Source organism: Colletotrichum paranaense (assembly GCF_030867605.1).
Source record: "Colletotrichum paranaense strain IMI 384185 chromosome Unknown Scaffold_14.1, whole genome shotgun sequence".
Classification (NCBI taxonomy): Eukaryota; Fungi; Ascomycota; class Sordariomycetes; order Glomerellales; family Glomerellaceae; genus Colletotrichum; species Colletotrichum paranaense.
This window is the reverse complement of record NW_026848972.1, coordinates 536,795-557,102: the sequence shown is the minus strand read 5'-3', so window position 1 is coordinate 557,102 and position 20,308 is coordinate 536,795. Positions and strand designations below refer to the sequence as shown.

Sequence of the window (20,308 nt, the reverse complement as noted above, 5' to 3'; positions counted from 1 at the left end):
TAGCAACATCAAGGCTGTCTTCTGACCAGACCTTGAACCAGTAATTCAGGGTGATGATCACCTTGGGAGCAGTGTCTCGACTGGTACAAACGATCCATCTCGACATGGGTACTGTTTCACTGTGAGGAGACGTCAGCGTACATAAATCACAAAAACACACCGAGTAATCACGCGACAGTCAACACCGCTAGGATGGGACGAAACAATCAAGAGTTCCATTCTTTGAGAGCTAGACCTAGCCGCCCAATCCCGGAAAACCCAGATCCCGCCGTTCACCAAAAAAAAACCAAAAAAAACCAGAGGGAGGTAATTTCTCTTATTCCTTTTTTTCTTTGATTTTGGTTTCAATTCCTCTGCTCTTTCTCATGTCCTAGAGACATAGTGCTCTGAAGCCGATCGTATAGGTAGGCGATATCAGCGAGCCAAGCATCACCAAGGTTCCTCGTTTCTAACTGCGCGTCCTGTCCTCCGCGAGAGTTGCCAAACAGCCAAGCTCATGCTGACTCTTCCAGTTCGCAAACACAAAATCAATGTGTCGTATGGATTCAGTGTTCATGTGACACGAATATCCATAATCTTTTCGTCGTCTTCGTCAACCCCAAAACTAATTAAACAGGTGTTGGTGTGAAGCGCGCAAAAAGGGGCGCGGAGTGTGATGGCTGACGAGGTGAAGCTCGCCCAGCGCCAGATGATGTAATTCCCCACGGCGTGTTGAAGTGGGGAGATGCAGATGTGTGAACAAAAAGCAAAAGGGGGTATGTGCAAAATGTGGTATACGCATGAATGGGAAAGAATCGAAGTGTGTCTGTGGGGAGGTGGTGTTGTCAGGCCAGCCCATTCCAACCTGTCGTCGACGCCACCGCGTTGCCTTGGTCTCAACCAGACCGATGCTTGGGGAAAGCCGAACAAAGATTGTGGTAAGGGCTCAGATTCTCCGAACCAGGTTCCAAGACGAGACCAAACAGGCAGAGGCGGGGAGATGAGACGACAGTCCCCAAGATAGCCAGCCGGCCCAAGTAGTAGCGAGTCGAAACGTGTTGATGACCAAATATGTCGGGGTATCCTCCAGTAGAGCCTTGATCGTAATGCAAAGTGGTGCCCAAGGCCACAATGATTGCCCTTCGCGCGAGGGCGTTATTTACCGTTCCAATGCCAGGAACGCCGAACCCATGTAGTGTAGAACCGCCGTGCCATGACAAATGCCAGAGAATGGTGATGCATGACCCAGAGCGCGCCGGCTCGGTCAGTGAAGTCATGACACGGTATCCTTGGTTCAGCCAACCAGTCCGAATCCAATGAAAATAGGAGACATGCTTTCTCATCGGTCAAACAGACCGATCGCACAGCGCAGACCTTCCATCCCCCAACGCCGTGCTATGCAAAAAAAGGTGTTATACAGAACCCAGGCGCAACAGAGCCTCGACCGCCTCACGCTCCTGCGCGTCAGACGGGCCCTGGAGCGCTGTGAAGTCGAAGGGCATGGGCTGGAGCGAGCGTGCCATGCCAGTAGAGACAGTTCGCATTCCTCCCGAGTTATATACACCGGTGGAGAGGAAGCTGCGTCCAGCAGACTGTGCGGTTGCGCCGGCTGTGTTGTAAGACTCGGCGCGCAGAGCGGCAGCTCCAACGGCAGCCCAATCCTCGTCATCGGTGGCGTCCTCGGGATCATCATTCATAGCGATGTCATCGTCATCCGGGGCCTCGGAGCACGAGGCGGAGGCCGAGCCATCCAGGGACATCTTATCCGCTTCGCATTCCATCATCATGGCGTCGCGGTCGTCGTGAGAGAAGACGATGGAATCTCCAGCGCTGGACGAGGCGACGTTCAGGCGAGACCTATCGGCGCCGCGTCCACTGGTCTTGTTGATGGGAATGCCAGATCGGTAGTCAGTAGGGGGTGTAGACCCGCGCGCGGCCTGACCACGTCGTCGGGCATCCCATCGACCCCAGCCCACCTTCTCAAATTCCACATCGCCATCCGGTCCGCCGCCCTCGCCTCCGCGACCCTCCAAGGCTCCAACGACCAGGCGACGCGCCTTTGTCGGCGGGATTCCTGCGAAGCCCGGAACAGACGTTGTCAGGTAGCCCATGATGTGACGGATAGCCAGAGGGCCGTGGTTGAGGAGGATCTCGGGGAGGTGGTGCTTGGCCAGCAGGGTGGTGCTGATAGCACCGGTGGCATCGTAGGAGGGTGACCGCGATGCTTGCCTGCGACCAGTCGGGTCGTCGTGCAGGTCGAGGTCTGAGTCGATGGGCTCGAGCCTGGCCTTCTGAAGCTGGGCCTTGAGGCCGTGAGGCGGGAGGGCGGGAGAGATGGAGTTGGGAGGAGTAGGGAGGGGGTGAGATCGTGTCACAGTCGTCGCAGGAACACTCCGAGCCGCTACAACAGTCAAGTTGTCTCGGCTCATGTTGGAGGCCTGGTGGATATCGCAAGCAGCAGCTGCCATGGTCGCCATGATGTCGTTAGACGTGTCTGGTGCTTCTAGACGTGTCTGTACGCGATATCGATGGTTAGCTACAGGTGCTGAGTAGAGGAGTAATGATGAGACTGGTAGAGTATGTGGGAGGAATCCCACGATGAGAAGTGGTGGTGTTGAGTCACCAAGGTGGGAGAGGGAGGAGGAGGATGTGACGCAGTTCAGTGCGGTGCTGTGCGGTAGGATAGGGTTTACTATTGACGTACTGCTAGAAGCGGAAGAGATGCGATGCAAGTGTGGAACTGTGCAGGTAGGCTCAGTTCGACGGGTCGACTAGTAGACTTGTTGGCAGATCAGGCTGGCGTTGCTGTGGCTGTTGCGATTATCGTGACTGTGACAAGAGAATCTCGTCAGTATTGGGTTGTGGTTCTTCGTGATGTTGTATTTGCGTTGAAGAAGAGAAGAGAGGAAAAGGAAAGGGAGGGTGAGATGAGTGCGACGGCCAGGGCTAAAGTAAAAGGGACCGTGGTGGTGGACGGATACGGAGATGGGATGGGATGGATGGGAGTGACAGACAGACTCATACCTGACTGTTGAATGACTGAGAGCGACACACACACACACACCAGACATACGCGGTACCTCCATCATTTGGTGTCGGCTCTCTCTTACCTTGTTCCTCTTTGCTGGGCTGAGGAAGTTTGTGTGTGTGTGTGTGTGTGTGTGTGTTGTGTGTAGGAGAAAGGGAGGTACATGGGGTACATTGCAAGACCTGGGGCATGTCAAGAGACGGCGACCGGGGGTCAGGAGGTACCCACGGTACCGGACGGATGCAACCCAGGATCCAAGGTATCCGCAGTCAACTGCGGTACATCCATGTACCTCGCTCTCTCTCCTACTTCCTCGGTATCTACTCCGTACCTCTCATGCTGGTGACTCCTCCATGCTTTCTGTGGCGGGCCAGTCTTCTTTGGTACAAGGCAAAGAGCCCCAGAGAGCCAGTACAAAGGGAGAGGAGAAGGAGAATGACTGACGGATAGACAGAGAGCATGTTGATGCAGTACAGCTTGGCTTTGGCAAGCCCGGGTGCTTTCTCCAGCAACATGCAGCCAAACCTGACGCCCGTACCAAACTCAACCGCCTGCAGAAGACAAAGGCCCGTGGCGGCGAAAGGAAGGGAAGGCGATGGATGGATGGCCGGATCATGGATGGATGGCCGGATCATGGATGGATGAGCACCTGGCACCCTCCAGTCTCAAGCACCAAAGAGCAAGACCAAGGCAAAAAGGTAAGACAAGGCCCGACAACGCAACAACAACTACAGCGACAACAGGAAAGGAGCAAGGAGACGGACGCCGCTGGCGTTGGCGCAGGTGATGGACGGATGGACCATTAGGCAATGAGCAAGAACAACACCACTTGGATACACACCCTGGGGGTGGCAAGCTGCGGCCACGGGTGTCAAGTCTTGGTCACCAGGTGTCAACTGACGGTATCTGAGTGTGGATGGTGTGTGTGTCTGAAGGACGAGGTATGTGTGGTTGGGTCGCTGATACCAAAATAAGGAATCCCCGGCTGCGAGAGGAGATGGGAAACCGGCAAGAAGAGAGAAAGAGGGGTGTAGCTATCCTCCTACTTTCTCTCACACTCCCACCTTCACTTGTTGCAGTCCGCAGAGGCATCTTGTACACAGTGTGTCGCACACTTCGTGCACCTCGTACCTTATGCCTCCAAACCTGTGCTTCCGTATCTTCCCTTCCCATTTGATTCCAGTTCCCCTGGGTCCGAGGAGGAGTCATCGCCCTTGCTGATGATGGGCCAGGCAGATGAGGAGTGGAAGAGACTACCTGCCACCTTCTTACAGTCTAGAGACACTTGCCTCGTCCGCCTTGGCCTTATCATCGAGAGATCCTTATCAACCTTTGATCTGATACTCTTTCATGATCCTACCTGCCACCTGGACGATCTGACCTTAACGTCCAGCGCTGGGTAAGGGGAGAGAACTCTCAACTTCCCCAGTGGTCCTACCTAGACTCTATGACCTTTTGATCCAACTGATTGCTTTTCCTTTGATCAAAGTACCTTTGCAGATACGATACCCAATTTCAACGACGGATACTCATACAGCTTCAACGCACACCGCACACAAACCGCAAACTGGAACCCATCAAAAAGGATAATACCCACTCATCGACAGCTCTAAACTCCATCCTAGACCTCCAAACAATCCACATGAACGGAGCTTGGGCGGGCTCCATCTCGTTGTCCCGTTCCTGTCCCCGAGCTTGACCGCCGAACCAGCCATCGATGCGAATACCTCGAGATACAGATGTTCACGCCTTCAAGGTCCAAGGTCCCATGCGATCCATATCCATGAATGATTTGAAGCGTCTGCGACACAGCAGTTCCGCGACGGACCCAGAAGACACGTCCCCCCATGCGTTGGCGCCGCTCACTTTGGTCTTCTTTCTTCTCAAGTTCCCATACCCATGCCCCATGCCGAACCCGAAGCTACTGAAACGAAGTTCCCACCTCGTTGTCTTCCCCGGACTGCCGATAGGGTCGGCCGGTAAGTGTGATGATCCAAGGCCTGGGAGAAAAGGCCCCAGAAGCCCCAGGGCCAAGGGTAGGGGAAGGGGGACAGCAACCCGTGGCCTTCCGGAATTGCAGTCAAGCCCACGCACTTGATCCCCGGCCTAGCCCATAACGCGCTTCTCCATTCGGAGTCCATTCCAATAACCAACTGTTCGACCTTCAGCGTCCAGACCACTCTCCACCTTAGACAGGTCCATAATAAGCTTGATACAAGGATCGAGAAACGACGGTGAAAACGAAGAGAGTACGGACACCCGATCATCGTGTCAAACGCCGCACTATCGAGAGGTTATGCCAGGAGCCAAGAGTCAAGCAGATGATAGATTGCCAGTCACAAGTTACAACAAACCCGCAGCGCAAGGCGAGCAGCAAAGTCACCGATTCCCTGCCAGCCTCAGGGCATCAATGTCGACGAAACAGACACACAACAACACACACAGGTCATTAAGCTCTCGAAGTTGCCTTCTCCCGCCCCTTCCACTCACCCCATGAGCCAAGCCAAGGTCCAAGGGCTGCTTCTAGATGCGCATCAAACCCGCGTCGCCGGCGCCCGCGTCAACCGCAACATCACCATCAAGCCCACCGCGCATAGTGTATCCCAACCGGTGATCCCGTCCTATGGCACACTGGGCACGGTAAAATGGAAACCTTCGTCTCGGGTACAGCGTGCAGCCCAAGAGCTTACCAATCTGTCGGGGATCTCTCTCACTCTCTTACTTGTCTGTCACTTCTGTCACGGTACCTTATTTTTGGGGTACGTTGTCGAAAGACTCAGCCATGAAACTTTGCTTCCAAGTTGTCCCTGTTTCCATTTCCGTTTATCCCGTCTCATTCCTATCCATGGCATCCAAGCCCCCTTGGAGATCCACCCCCGATAACACGAACTCCGACTCATGGCATTTTGACTCTTTGCTCTTTCCTCTTCCCCCCCTTCATTCACACACAATCAGGAGGTTGTGGTGATAGGGTTCGAGAACCCCAATCGCGATCTCTGCTCCCTCCCACACCGCACACACAGTTTGACATATATCCATATCTCATTATCGTCAAGCTTTGTCAACCTCTGATTCAATACCCGTTCCGTACCCGCTAATAAACCCACCCGCTTCCTTTGTCCGGATCCCGTGCCAATGCCATTGCCCCCTGTCAAACCCCCCATGTATCCGTACCCATGTCCCATCCATGTCTGAAGTCTTTCCCGCCAGCAAGCCGCTGGGAGACGCGACCACGGGGCCGGTGTCCACTGAAGCAACTACAGCTTTGCAGGCAAGCACCAAAGCAATGCAATGGTTGGCTCGCTGGAGAGCTGTGGGAGTGTGCTTCTTCCTGCTGCTGCTATCCCAGACGGAAACAGCAGAAACGGACGGACGGGGTTTGAAATGGATACCTCGGCGGCCGTCAAGTTTGCTTTGCTGCTACTGATGCTGCGGGAGACTGGAGAATGCGACAGTGTCGTCATCAATCGCAAACCCGCAGCTTCGCTCTCTCAGTCCATTTCTTTCCTAGTGCGATGTACTCTCAGCCCAGCAACCAGCAACGTGCGACCATACCAACACAGACCGGGGGCCTTGTCAAAACAACCAGGGGCCAGAGTGCTAGAGAGGGCCCTTCATCACCGCACAGAACACAGAAACACACACACACATTTTCATGTTGTATTTTTTGTCGCCATCATCCCCCTATTTTTGGACGTTGCAATTTTGATTTTGGCGTAGGAGATTCCCAAAGCTTTCTGGCGCTTTGGTCAATCGCAGCGATCGAGATGCTTCGAAAAAGAAAGCCAGAGAAAACTCTTCCCTTTGGCGAGATTGACATTCCTCTTTACCCTGGAGCGCCTCTTATTCCCTTGACCTTAATACCCCCTTTTTCCGGACCTCGCCGTGGAGATGGCGGAATGGAAGTCTTGATGGAATCTGAATAGAACCCATCCCATGTCTCCATGCCTTCATGGTCAGAGAAAGTGCAAGGGGGCGTGTAAGTCAAACCGAGCCTTTGGCAACGCGCAATTTCGTGCAGATTTCCAGCAGCAGCAGCCTGAGCAATGACAAGTTCGAAATGTCTGGTTCCTGTTTTTCTTCATGCTCTCCCCCTAATTATTTCTGGGTGGTTACGAATGATAATGAGCATCCGTATGCCGGCGGGACGATCCAGACCGGATATGTCTGAGACACGCGCTCACTCAACTTCCAAGAAAGGAACAAGACGAGGACTCAACCGTCATCGTCCATTTTTCTGGCCTCCTTTCCTTGGATGAGATCGAGACAAGGAAGCTAGTCTCAAGCAAGCCATCTCACAACTAAGAAGACGTATCGTATATCACGGGCTACTCTCTTACAGAGAGGCCTTAGTCCGACGTCGCCGACGCGACGACGTGTCCTCTTACACCAGGTCTAAAACCGTCGCGTTAGAGATGATCGACACTCCAGACCTGACTAAACCTGCGTCCCAAAGTCACAACCACGAGCTTTCAGCTGGAAAATCCCCGGTTCAACGCACTGCCCCTACCCCTTCGCTCATATTTCTTCTCGTTGCGATTCCTTTTCTTCGAATATCGTACCGAACATCTATTTTACTTTTGACCTCGCACACTGCGCCATTCCGAAGAAATGGGTGCCAAGACTACAACCATCAACTAGCGACCACGCACAGAGTCCACCAGCAATGGCTTCGTGACGGGTAAAGCAACTGGAAACTGGACCGTCTTGGACCAGTGGGGGGTGTCTCTATCAATCAGCTGCTCTTGGGTGTGAGTAGCTGCTTTGTACCCCACGGTGCAGCTGAAATCCATCCCATCCCGCGTCTCTCTCTTTCGCCCTGCTCGCCCTGCCCTGTGGCTCTGACTAACTCCACATCAAAGATACACAAAACCCAACTTCTGCAATTTTGGACACTGTGGTGGTCGCAGGTGCAGCTGCCTTATCTGTAATCCGCTATCATCTTCCAGATTGGTGACCATCAACCGCCAGAATGGAACATCGCGATGCGTGGGCTTATCTCTCAAGGCGTGCCTCAACTTCTGATCTGTTAGGTATTGACCATGAACCCCATAGACCCGGCCGAACCGCGTCCGCGTCGGCTGAGGCGCCTATCCTATTCGTATAAGGATACCTTATTCGGCATCTCTGAGAAGGTAAGCCGTATCCGTGTAATGGCACATCGCAGTGAATTCCCCCTCATCCCATCTTCGCCTTCCCCCCTCCCCGGATTTTCCTTGGCCCCAATGACCTCAAGAAAAAGCCACCCGTGGTTCTAGGCTTCTACTTGTACCTAAGGTAACAGCTGCATTTTTTTCCGCTTTCTCGTACCGGCGTGGGTAGGTCCTGCGTACGCCTTGCCCTCTTTCGCGATGGGCGGCATGCTGACGACCTTCTTCAGCAATCGCCGCACCCTCCGTAGTCTGTACTCGATCGAATCCGTCCATGTGCTTTTTGCTTTGCTTTGCTTTGCTTTCCGCCTTGACTTCTTGCAGCTGGCCCAGAATCAAATCAAATCAATCGCATCTCACCTGGTCTGATTTTCAACTTTCACGCCCCCTAATGGCCGCTCTATACCCAGGAGCAGCGTCCAACCAACCAAATTCACCAGGTAATACAGAATATAACATACCTAATAGAGGATTCCATATCATGTCTATAAACAATTCCAACCCCCTCTTTTTCCTCCTTCATCCACCCTCATGCAAAGGTGATGTGCTGATATGCCATGCGGCATGCATCCGGGCAAACATTCCCGCACCGCCGTAATCATTTCGTTGGCGCGGATTCGACGTTTCGGAAAAGGCCTTACTCAACCTGCAGTCGGACGTACCGCATACGGAGGTGTCAAGACCACAAAATGTAGTGACATCCAAATAGAGAGTAGGTATCGTGGGGTTCAACAGAAATCTCGTAGTGTTGACTCTGTACCTGGCTACGCTACCTTTACTCCCCCTCGGAGGAATACGTGAAATGGTTATGTGGCTGGCTGCATCAAGCTTTCAGCTACAAGCCTGGAATGGAATAAGACCATGTTCATCTTTTGACGCAAAAAAGGTTCAGGTTCTCTTTCTCTCTCTCCTCTCCCTCCGGAATTCGCGCAACTTGCCTGCCCAACCAACTCTCTCGTGCGCAACCATCACGTTGCGCCCAGGCCATGATCTGATTGGTCATGGTGCTCATTTGTGATCTGCGTGCAAAGAATCACTCACGCCCCTCCGGATGAACCCTCTCTACATAGTAGGGCAACGCTTTCTATGTAAGTACGTTTCTGAGCGACCCAGAATGCAAGGAACATTTCAACAAGAAATACCCGTTTCTAGATTTGTATACTTTACGGTACATCTCGTCTCGTCGATGTGGGCACTTTGATGCTTCTCAACCCGCAACTATACAACTCTACCTTACACAGTATTCACATTGAGGTAGTTACGTCAATGTTCGTCGCCGAATCAGGCTCCTCCATCGTGAGCCCGTGGTCTGTCACTGTCATCCACTTACGAAACCCCACGTTGTGACATGCTGCATCGCCGAGGCTTCGGGCTCTAAGAAAGCCCTCTTAGCCTTCCCAGGGCGGGCTCTCGTTTCCCACAAGACCAGACACCCCCTCCCTACTCTCCCGATGGCCGATGTGCCCATCTTTTGTTCCTAATCCTCCCTCGGGAAGTCCTGTGGGGTTATTCAATCCCGCGTCGCCGCAATGTGCCTCCTCTGTTTACGCAACCTCTCGGCTTCCAATGATCCCAGGGAAATCCTCCGCCTTTGGGCCGATTTCTGCCCGGGTTGCCCCCTCCTTCGCGCGGGCGGCACACCCACCACTGCACCTTGCAGTAGCCGCCTCACCCCGCTTCTCGTCCAAGATATCACGGCGGGGTTCATCACACCCCTCTGCGCTCATGATTACTGCGCCTTTCCCGACCTCTTCCGTGTTGCCTTGCTTTTAGTCCCGAACGGCCGGTCGACCAAAGGCGCCGATGTGCGTGCTGACCTGACCTTAGCCGCCATGAGACGGTGGGATTTGTAGATATGTCGCGCAGCTTGTTCGGAGCTAGCCAACGTGGAATAGCCAACGGCGCCGATTCTCGGAACGAGGTGGTCTCTCCAAACGCACCAGTCGTCACACCCACGTTTGAATTCCTGTGGGCCACCATCGATAAGGAAACCTCGCCCCGTGGTCCTTGTTTGTGTATGGAGCCATGCCACCGCGACGACGATGTTTGGGATTATCCCACTTCTTTTTTGATACTTTCGCGTCTCGCATACTACGAAAGGGCTGAGCCCTTATTTACCATCACGAACATCGAATTGCCGGGCTCACTCGCGAATCGACATGTATTCGCGACACGCCTAGTAAAGTCAGCGCGTGTAAGCGTGTTAGTGATGGAACTCCGACTTACTGCCTTGAGAACGTTGAGCCGTTCTTGCGAGTCCCGGAATACTTGTCGGTACTGGCCTAGACTTTCCCGCAGGACTGCCTCCTTGGTCATGCGCCCGTCGCAGATTGCCTTCATCTTGTTCTCCATCTCTTTCCGCAAGAATGGCTTGCCCAGACTAGTTTCGAATTCCATGCGATCGAATCCCGTGATGAGTGCCACACCGAGCTGGGTCGGGATGAAGACCTTGAGCCCTCTCCGTCCCGCCGACGACGCGCCGCGACCCCCTCTGCCACCGCGACCACCGCGATTGCCGCGGCCTCCTCGGCCGCCTCTAGCTGGCGGCGAAGGAGGTCTATCCCGGTCGTCATCATCGTTGTCACCATCCTGGCCACGTTGACCCCCGTCAGCTAGCTGGACGTATTCTCTGTCTTGGATCTTTTGAATGTGCTCCGCCATCGTAGCATCTGTTCCGATTCCATTGGCATCCATGAGCGCAATGAGGTCTGCTTCTGTGAGGTAGTTTGGCGGGCTTGTCTTGCCATCCGTCATCAAGGCTTCTGTTGGCTGGAATGTTTCGTCTGGCGTGAATTTCGGTAATTCTGCAGAGTCATTCCACTTCTCGTAGACAAAGACGTCAAGGTAGTTGCGCTCTAGGACGACTAATCCACGGGTATGGAAGGTCTCTTCACCATAGAGTATCTCCACGTCGGTTGCCAGGCCTTTGGCATCTTCGGAGCAACAAGCAAGGAACCGCCGTACGACATATTCGTAAAGCTGCTTCTCATCAGCACTCAGTACCGTAGGCGCCGCGTACGTGACTGGATGAATGGGTGGATGGGCCTTATCATCATGTTTTCCCTCCCGTGGCTGACTGAAGCTCCCATCCAAAAGACTCTGCGCGTATTGGCCCCATCGAGAATCAGGCGTCTGCTTCCTGCATAGTGCCTTGAGGTCCATGCCTTTGTCGAAACGATCTGTTTCAGTTCTAGGATAGCTGATAAACCCTTTGTTGTAGAGACCCTCGGCGACTGTCATGGCCTGTTGACCACTCATCCGGAGAAGGCGAGTTGCTGCCTTTTGCAGCTCGACAGTGGTCAACGGCAGAGGCTTCCATTTCCTCGTTGGCTTCTCCTGAACCTTTGTAACCCTGGCTTTTTTCGCGTTGAGGCATCGTTCGTAGAGAATGACAACAGACATCCGATCAAAGAGACGGTTTCGCGACCAGCTGAAGTTGACTTTCTTGCCCTCACGAGAATGCATGACTTTGATGCTCCAGAACGGCTCGGGGACAAAGTTTTGGACCCGGAAGTACCGATCTACGACGAATCCTAGAGTTGGAAATTGGCAGGAGCCTAAGGTTTGGTTAGAAGACGAATAGCAGAATACGTGCAAGCTTACCATAACTGATTGTTCGTTCCTGCAGCGCACCTCCCAGGGGGCGAAGGCTAATGGTCAGGAAACGCGTAAAAGCATACCCAATCCTAAGATCCAGCTCTATTCTCGCATCTACGGCGTCGACTTGTTTCTGATCAAGGTCTGTGAGGCGTCGGGCAGCAGTGAGAATGTGGCTACAAGCTGTCAGAGAGAGACACTCGCATGTAACAAAAAAGGGGCCAGGCTTACGCTCGTTCGATGTTGCTGAAAGTGGCACGCTTGACGGTGATTCGGCTGTTGCCTTTCTTGGCAGCATTGACAATTTCTTTTCCAATGTGCTCTCCCTCTCGATCACAATCAGTCCAGATGACAAGAAGTTGGCAGTACCGAGCTTGCCGCTCAATGTTCTCCGCAACGGTTTTCTTGTCCTACACATGCGACTATCAGAATCCAGGCAACCTAAATCGAGAGGCAGAAGACGTACCTGAGGCACTACTGTTACTACTGGTGCACTGAACAAGCTCTCTGGCGGCGGGTGCGACCAGTTCTTGTTCTCTGGTGTGAACTCGAGTCCCGTAAGATGGCCCAGAACAGCCGTCATGGTAACACCACACGAACCCCACGGGGCGCCAAAGTCAAAGTCGAAGCCATAGTTTTTTATGTATTGAGAACGAGTGTTGTGCTGAGAAGTGTCAGCTTTCGCCAGAAAAGTGCGGCTTGCTTGATGCGATACTCACGACTTCAGGGCTTCGTCCTGCCAAATGGCCAGCAACGGCTTTCGAAATGGATGGTTTCTCGGCAACGCAGAGGACCTTCATCTTCTCGATGTGTAGGAACAACTGGTGCTCACTGCATGTAGATGGTTTGGGGCCCGGTAGGTCTCTGATCCTCGGCACTTTCCGCGAGTGCAGTCACAAATGTTATTGCTGGAAGAGCAGGAGCATCCTGCGATATCTACGTTCCTGCCTCGGAGACGCGTCTTCACGGGCTTGAGCGCGTCAAACCCTCATACGGCAGCTAATCAGTGTCTCTAGCACGTGCTGAGGAATCCAGCGTATGTGATTGCGAAGAAATCCTAAAAGCTCTGCCCAACTTTAATGTCACCCATCGACACATGAAAGATTTTGAAATGCACGTCGTTGTCGTTGAATTGAGGTCGAGACCATCTTCCTCGCTAAGGTACCTATGCCTGGCTCAACCCCACAGCGGGGCTGCCGCGCTGATTCGCGCTGTGCTTCTGGGATTCAGCTCTGGAACCCCTGGGCCAGTTGGCGATCTTGAGGTGTCGTCGATTATCTAAGCAGCGGTACCTCGACTCTCGAAGCTGGAATCCCCAGGCAATCGAAATGCTGCCCGTAAATGTACGGACGGTTATGAGTTAACTACCTTAGTTGGGATCAGAAGAAGAGAAAAAAAGTCGCAAAGCAAGTCGTCCCGAACCCGCGACCCCCCTCGATCTCGAGGTTCAGCCAGGTAGGTACCTCTGGTGACGGCATCAGGATCCTTCTTGGGAATTGCATCTCCTCGTCACCCAAAGTACTGGTAACCGAAATGATAAAAAGGGAAGCTGCCAGCTATGGCGTCACATCTGGTACCGCTTGCCACTCAAGGCTGCCCATCTAGGCACTCTAAGAGTAGAGTGTTCAAGGCACAATTGTACCGTTCGGCTGTCGTTGACAACGGGCGGTGCTTCCTTGGAGCAAACATTGCAATTCTGGCCCTATGAGGGTGGGGTCGTTGCTCTCCACGAATATACGCATCGTGAATACATAGGATTACCTACCTAATTGAATACGCGAATACCTACTGATACAAAAATTGAGCCTGTCGAGATGGTGGCCACCACCTCACATGCAAGACTAAACTGACGTAAGCCACCGGTCCAACTCTACATCTCATCGGGGGAAATTGTACAGATTGATCGACACCATTGCACAGATCTGAGATCTCACCGCCAGAAGTTCTTATTCTTACTACAAAGTTACATTTCCCCTGCTCAGTACCTTCTCACAGAAAGAGTAGGTACTGTAAGCAACGGTTTTCCATCTACCTTACCTTACCTTACCCTAGGTATGGATCTCTAGGTTGCGCAGAGGACGGATCTTCGGTCTCAAAATGGCCGAAGACCCCTGCACGTCACCGGAGCTGGCGGCGGGGACCTAAGCTCCCTGCGGATCTATGACGCGCTTTGTTTGCATCACCTCACTGCTGCTCCCATTTGCACCACCAAAGCTGTATCGTCAATAAAGACGGTCCTCGAGACAACCTTTTCGCAAGCCATCCGCAGTTTTCAAACGTCTGGAGGTGCAAAATCGCAGCTACACTAGAATCCAGGCCAAGTTCAGACACCCTCACCTGTCCGCAATGGCGCTCCCCGCAGTCAAGTCTCTAGAGGAGTGCTCCGAGTGGGCCAAGGTCGTCGAACCCTTCATCCCCCAGCTCCTCGAGCTCCCCGGCAAGATCATCGCGAGCCCGCAGTCGCTGCCCCAGATCTACCTCGAGACGAACCCCCTCGTCTCCGGCTTCGCCTTTTCCCTGCTCATTGCCGTCCTCACTCTCGGCGTGTCAGAGTACCACCGCAACTTTTCCCAAATCGACCGGCTGTGGAGTCTCCTGCCCAACTGGTATGTCCTGCACACGGCGGCATGGGCGTACCTAAATGGCGAACCTTGGCAGCGAGTCGCGCTGGCCGGGGCCGCGACCACCCTCTGGAGCGTAAGGAGAACAACAACGACCTAGTGACCACGCAGCTTGAGGAGATGAAGTGCTGACACCATTGTGCCGATAGTCCCGATTGACCTTCAACTACTGGCGCAAAGGAGGTTACGAGCGTGGAAGTGAAGACTACAGATGGTACTGAATCTCCTCCCCATCGAACATTGCCCCTCCAACAAATTTTCTAACATTGTGCATCCACGCAGGGAAATTGTCCGCGCATACGTCCCCGCCTGGGTCTTCTTCCTCTTCAACGTGACCTTCATCTCCTTCATCCAGTCCATCCTCCTCTTCGCCTTCTCCGCCGCGCCCGCCTACTCCCTCCTCCTCGCCAGCCGCATCGAGCCCGACCTCGCCGCCTCGGACTACTCCTTCTTCGCCATCCTCGCCGGCCTCGTTCTCAGCGAGTACATCAGCGACGGCCAGCAGTGGGACTACCAGACCGCCAAAGCCACCTACAAAAAGGGCAACGGCGCCGCCGCCTCCGTCCCCCGCGGCTGGGCTCAGGCGGACCTCGAGCGTGGCTTCGTCACGCACGGTCTCTGGGCCTACAGCCGCCACCCCAACTTCTTCGCCGAGCAGATGGTCTGGTTCGTGCTCTACCAGTGGAGCTGCTACGCCACCAAGGTGCTGTACAGCTACACCTTTGCCGGCTCCGCGTTCCTCGTGCTGCTGTTCCAGGGCTCGACATGGCTCACTGAGCTGATCACTGCGGGCAAGTATCACGAGTACGCCGAGTACCAGAGCCAGGTTGGCATGTTTATGCCCAAGTCGCTGTTTCCGTACAAGAAGCCCCCGCCAAAGGTCATCCGCACGAGCGAGCTTGCCAAGCGCCAGAGCAAGAAGGATAAATAAAAAAGGAATAGACTAGAAACATGCTTGTCCATGTTAAGACACGGCCTATTCAGTCGTAACGGGGAATCTTTTCTGGTCCGGGGGCTGGAATAGACGGTGAAATGCATCTGTGTATTCTTCTAGAGAAGGTCTTTTTCTAGTTTCTGGTGAGGTCGTTATGGAGTTCATCTATGCATCCGACGCATGTAATCATAGGAAAAATAATCATACCAAACTCATCCCAAACATTGCCACCCAGTCGGCCTGACTCATCTTCCTCCCTCAAACATCAAGCTTCAGGCTGGCAAGGCTGTCAACATAGTACGCCGGCACGGCCGCGGCCCCCTCCTTCTCCCAATCCTCCTTCTTGTGCACGCCAGTCAAGACGGCAAGCGTGCCGCCTAGCTTGCCCTCGATGCCGAACTTGATGTCCGTGTCGAGGCGGTCGCCAATCATGCACGTCCGCTCGCGGTTCAACTGGAACTTGCCCTCGACAGCGTCCATCATAGCCTGCGACGGCTTTCCCAGCGCCACGGGCTGCTGCTGGCTCATGTTGACGAGCGGGATCGAGATGGAGCCCGCGCCGGGGAAGAACGTGTGCGACATGGGCAGCGTGCTGTCCGTGTTGGTCGCGAGGAAGACGGCGCCGCGGCGGAGGTACTGGTACCCCAAGCTCAACTTGAGGTAGTTGATGTGGAAGTCCAGTCCCGCGAGCACGACGCCGACTTCCGGGTCGAGGGCGGAGCCGTCGGCGATGGCGGCAAAGTCCTCGGGGCCGATGTCGCGGCGCAGAGCAGGGTCGGTGCCGCCGATGAAGTCGACGCCTTCGGCGCGGAGCTCGGCTTCGATTCCGGCTTCGCCAATGACGAAGACTTTGCGCTTGTCGGCGGGGAGGTCGAGGATGCGGGAGACGTAGACGGCGGAGGAGTAGGCTGAGCCAAAGATGTCTTCCACGTCCGAGGGGATGTCGAGGGCGGCGAACTTCTTGTGGTATTCTTGGCGGGACTTTGTCGAGTTGTTTGTTACGAAGACGGTGCGCTTGCCTGTTGGTGGGGGGAAACGAGCACTCAAGAGGTTAGGGGCCGAGACATGCGATTTGTAAGAGATTTTCTAAAGGGGAAAAGTTCAGGGTGAGCAACCTCTTGAGCGAAGGAAGGCGAGCGTCTCGCGAATGCCGTCGAATAGGTGGTCTCCGGACCAGAGGACGCCTGTTTGCGTAGGAGAAGAGTTGTCAGTTGTGCTCAGAAGAAGCACTTGTTTCATCCGCAACGAGGACGATGAGAATTACCATCACAATCGATGAGGAAGACCTATATCTCATGAGATCAGCAAAGTCCTCATCTCATTTTCCGACCATCGTGAGGTTCTCCACTGGTGAAAATGACTCAACGAGGTGGGGGTTGGTTGCTGCTCACGTCAAACTTGTCGAGGAATTCTTGAGTAGCGGCAGAGTCACCGGTGAGATATTTAGGCTGCTGTGGTTGAGACATCGTGAACTTTTGGGAGCTTGGTGTTTGGATTTCAACAAAAAGTCTATCGGACAGGGCTAGGTTACTAAGGTGAGAATGAGGTGCAGTTCGTTCTAGAGGTTGAGTTTCGGGATGGTGGGACAAGGGTGCGGAAGCGGGTTTCTGGCATGCGGCACTGATGACGGAGTGGGGGGACTGAGGTCGGACGGCCATCGTCCGATTGGTTCGCGGATGCTGGTGGTACTTAGAGGCCTTGCAAGTGACGGCTCGATCTGGATGACATGGGATTATTGAAACCTGGGGAGGATGGAGTGAGACTGAGGGGAGGTCCAGAAATATGTCTGTAGCTCTCTGACATGGATGCAATGGGCTAAGGATTTGTTATCAGGTCTCTCAAGTGTTGAGGCTAGCGGATGTTGGAGTGCCTAGGTATTTTGAAAAGTAAAGTAGGTAGGAATTGTTCGATGAAATCTGAGATCTCATCGCCGCGTTGAGTGTCGTGCCTTCTTCCCCAGATTATTTCCATTGCAGTCGAGGCAAGTAGATTGGCTGGGCATGTTGCTCGCATTCATCTGATATTCTTACATATTCAATTCCAACCTCACCTCATGTCTGCGAAACCGGACCACTGCAGCATCTAACAAAGCCAGCCCACATTCCTGTCCATGAACAGCGGCATGGCGCTCATAAGCATTTCAACAAAAATGGGGTTTCCCCATGGGCCGGACTGATTGAGCAATGCAGCTAGGTTCAAATGTACGTGCTCCAGCATGTCCAGCAACGCAAGTCAACCTAGAAGCATACATGGAACCTGGTGAATGGGATAGATGGAATGGAAGACAATAAGCGCCATGCAAAGCCCGTTCCGCTGCCGGTCGCAGTGGCTGAACGGCCCCCCACGCCGAGGAGAAGGAAACAAGCAAACGCTCCGGGTGCGGAGTCTCTGTGCTCTGCCGGGCTTGCATTGCAGCTATGTCAGCACCTCTGCGTCCCTGCTGACCATGTGTCTCCATCTGTAATCGCTTTCCTACCGCCTCGGCTTCGGCATGGACAGCATGCATCTAGGTACTGCGTAACTATCTGACTGCTGTTGACCAACGTTAAGCTAGGTGACGTCAGGTGGGGAGCTGTCATCGCATGGCAAAGATGAGTCGTTGAACGGAGTGTCCGGGCGTGGTGGCGTCGAGAACGGATTTTTCATATGCCAATTTTCTTAACTCCCCATCGCGTTGCTTTTTTCGGGTGACAAGGGTATCCGTACCGTAAATACGGTCGGCGCCAATGGGTACATCTGACAGTTCCCATCGACGTATGCCGATCTCCTTTAGCAGATTGGATTGAAGCGCAATCCGTCAGATCGCCCGCCGTGTCCGTCTGTCATCCTTCAGCTTCCAAGGGCCTGGGATAATAACGTCGAAGCGCCAGCGCGAAACCTCCGTGGGAGCCGGGTAGGATGCCGTCGCAGGTGCACGAGTGCACGGGGGTCAACTTGGGTGGTGGCAGATGTTACTTCGCATGCAAATTGTCTGGAACTCTGGATCGGGGGCCATTGTGCCGATCAGCGGCAACGGACCAGACTAAGCGGCGGACCCTGAAAGTGTTAGTCCCTGATGATCAATCGATGGAATTCTGCTTGGCTCCGCTGCATTTCTGTCAGTGTAGCAACCACCACCGCGGCTCTCTTCCGTTCGCAACATCGTTTGGACCTCCGACTACGGCGTCGCAACTGCCATCCCAGTCCCGGGGGGCTTTCAACCACACAATCCGAGGCCGAATTGCGTGCGCGGCATGCCATGGGGTCTGGTTCTATTGCTTCCTAAGCTGGACTTGGACCAGGATGAGGAAGTTGCCCGAAGCGGCCGACCACGGTCAGCACAATGCTTCATTCCTTGAGCGGTGTAGATGAATGTCTGCCTCACCGCTTTCGCAGGTTTCACCGACCAGGCAGAGACCCTGGGGAATGAGCGTGGGGTGTCGAGGGGGGGTTCAGGAGGAGAGGAGTTCAGGTGCAGCATCGTCGAGACCCTCGTCCGGGGAAAGGCACGGATCGTGAGTATTGGCCCTTGGGGGGCGTTTGGGTGTGGATGAGGTTGGTTGCTTGGCTGGGCGGCTGACAGGCCGGCCACGTTCGGCGTGGGGGAGCTAAGCCAGGTGAAGCATGGGAAAGGTCCCGTGTAAGGAAGGTGTAGCAGACAACACCGACTAGTACCTACTTTAGACTCAGAAAGAGAGAGCGTGTGTGGGAAAAAAAAGTTCACTAGTTTGATCCGTCTCTACGGACCCTTCCCGGGTGAAAAATGCAATTCGCCGAGGCACTTCAGGTGATGAACGATTTTTCATTGCTATTGCCCTTTCGGTCCGTTGCTTCTTCCCATAGAGAGACACATAGACACACATCCAAAAAGAAAAAAAAATCAGGTCGTTTGCTTCAGACGGAAAGTATTATAAATCTGCTCCTCCCCGCTTGCCACACACCACACATGTTCGGACTTTACGGTCACAAGTCACAAGGATAGCCAATTTTGGACCGGAAGAGCCTGCCGTCGATATTTTGACTTTCTTTCCCTCGTCACGATCACCCAAGGTTCCCTCGGCCGCCGTCCCTTTGCGCCCAAAAACAGCAGCATTAACAATTAGATCGATACGAGAGCTCTCCTCCGCCCATCTCTAACGTCAACCACATCCACACATACCACGGTTCCCTGGCTCGTCCGTACCTTGCGGCCCTTTCTCCATAACCTTGTCCACCTTGGCCCAGATTAATCCCTATTTTTCCTCCCACACCCACTCAAAATAGTCCCGCGGAACCTGACTCTTCCCTACGGACCTACGCTATCTTTCTCCACCGTCCCAAACAATCGTCTCGTCAGCATTGGACCGAAGAAAGGCGGCAAATCAGACCCCACCGGAGACAGCTTTTCGATAGCACATATATCAGCAGCCATGGCTCCCCTCCCTATCTCTGAAGAGCAACTGCTCAACCTTTCATCTCTTCCCACCTACGACTACACAATGGCTTCTCAGGCACACAACGTTCAGACGCCCGTCACGGGTTCCACCGACGCCTCTGTCCAGGGCGACTACTTCACCTCTACCCAGAGCTCTACAACCACCTCGTCGCGCACATCTGCCGAGATCCAGGATCGCCCCGTTATCACTCCTGGCGGCACCGTTACGACCTCTTCCGCGCTCCAGACCAAGAACCCCCTGCCGCCCCTCTCCCGCGACTTCCCCAAGCCCGCCGCTGAGATCGACGTCGAGGAGGCTCTTTCCCGCAAGCCTGGCCGTTGGACTGTCAGAGGAGCCATTGCCGTCGAGCGACCCGTCCAGGTCGTCGACGAGGAGAAGGTCAAGGCCCAGCGCCGCAAGGCCCTTGAGGATGCCAAGAGGGAGCTCTTCGCCTCCAGCGAGGCTCTCAAGAACGTTCCGCTCCCGCCGCGCAAGAACAACTTCTAGGCGACGACGAATCACGGCCAAATGGGACAAGATGTCGCTGGCTACAGCAACGGCGACACAACCCACGAGTTACCGCCGGCGACGATGATTAAATTTCG

The 20,308-nt window shown here is 54.1% G+C and overlaps 8 protein-coding genes across 8 annotated transcripts; 5 read left to right on the top strand and 3 right to left on the bottom strand.

The window, feature by feature from the left end:
* Window positions 1-1,391: 1,391 nt before the first annotated feature.
* Window positions 1,392-2,456, bottom strand: CPAR01_14034 (uncharacterized protein; the record flags this gene model as incomplete). Its single annotated transcript, XM_060498286.1, has 1 exon — window positions 1,392-2,456. The coding sequence occupies one exon, from the start codon at window positions 2,454-2,456 to the stop codon at window positions 1,392-1,394; it is 1,065 nt and encodes a 354-aa protein (XP_060343020.1).
* A 1,150-nt stretch (window positions 2,457-3,606) lies between these two features.
* Window positions 3,607-3,813, top strand: CPAR01_14033 (uncharacterized protein; the record flags this gene model as incomplete). Its single annotated transcript, XM_060498285.1, has 2 exons — window positions 3,607-3,629; window positions 3,660-3,813. The coding sequence occupies 2 exons, from the start codon at window positions 3,607-3,609 to the stop codon at window positions 3,811-3,813; spliced, it is 177 nt and encodes a 58-aa protein (XP_060343019.1).
* Window positions 3,814-5,500: 1,687 nt separating this feature from the next.
* On the top strand, window positions 5,501-5,890 carry CPAR01_14032 (uncharacterized protein; the record flags this gene model as incomplete). Its single annotated transcript, XM_060498284.1, has 1 exon — window positions 5,501-5,890. The coding sequence occupies one exon, from the start codon at window positions 5,501-5,503 to the stop codon at window positions 5,888-5,890; it is 390 nt and encodes a 129-aa protein (XP_060343018.1).
* Window positions 5,891-9,686: 3,796 nt separating this feature from the next.
* CPAR01_14031 (uncharacterized protein) lies at window positions 9,687-10,010 on the top strand (the record flags this gene model as incomplete). The annotated part of the gene is made up of 1 exon (XM_060498283.1): window positions 9,687-10,010. One exon carries the CDS (start codon window positions 9,687-9,689, stop codon window positions 10,008-10,010), a length of 324 nt encoding a protein of 107 aa, XP_060343017.1.
* Window positions 10,011-10,248: 238 nt separating this feature from the next.
* CPAR01_14030 (DNA topoisomerase) lies at window positions 10,249-12,554 on the bottom strand (the record flags this gene model as incomplete). Its single annotated transcript, XM_060498282.1, has 5 exons — window positions 10,249-11,714; window positions 11,761-11,930; window positions 11,986-12,164; window positions 12,221-12,418; window positions 12,474-12,554. 5 exons carry the CDS (start codon window positions 12,552-12,554, stop codon window positions 10,249-10,251), a joined length of 2,094 nt encoding a protein of 697 aa, XP_060343016.1.
* A 1,546-nt stretch (window positions 12,555-14,100) lies between these two features.
* On the top strand, window positions 14,101-15,306 carry CPAR01_14029 (uncharacterized protein; the record flags this gene model as incomplete). Its single annotated transcript, XM_060498281.1, has 3 exons — window positions 14,101-14,451; window positions 14,525-14,589; window positions 14,658-15,306. The coding sequence occupies 3 exons, from the start codon at window positions 14,101-14,103 to the stop codon at window positions 15,304-15,306; spliced, it is 1,065 nt and encodes a 354-aa protein (XP_060343015.1).
* Window positions 15,307-15,567: 261 nt separating this feature from the next.
* Window positions 15,568-16,775, bottom strand: CPAR01_14028 (phosphoglycolate/pyridoxal phosphate phosphatase; the record flags this gene model as incomplete). The annotated part of the gene is made up of 4 exons (XM_060498280.1): window positions 15,568-16,328; window positions 16,425-16,493; window positions 16,574-16,595; window positions 16,701-16,775. The coding sequence occupies 4 exons, from the start codon at window positions 16,773-16,775 to the stop codon at window positions 15,568-15,570; spliced, it is 927 nt and encodes a 308-aa protein (XP_060343014.1).
* A 2,922-nt stretch (window positions 16,776-19,697) lies between these two features.
* On the top strand, window positions 19,698-20,210 carry CPAR01_14027 (uncharacterized protein; the record flags this gene model as incomplete). Its single annotated transcript, XM_060498279.1, has 1 exon — window positions 19,698-20,210. One exon carries the CDS (start codon window positions 19,698-19,700, stop codon window positions 20,208-20,210), a length of 513 nt encoding a protein of 170 aa, XP_060343013.1.
* Window positions 20,211-20,308: the final 98 nt, after the last annotated feature.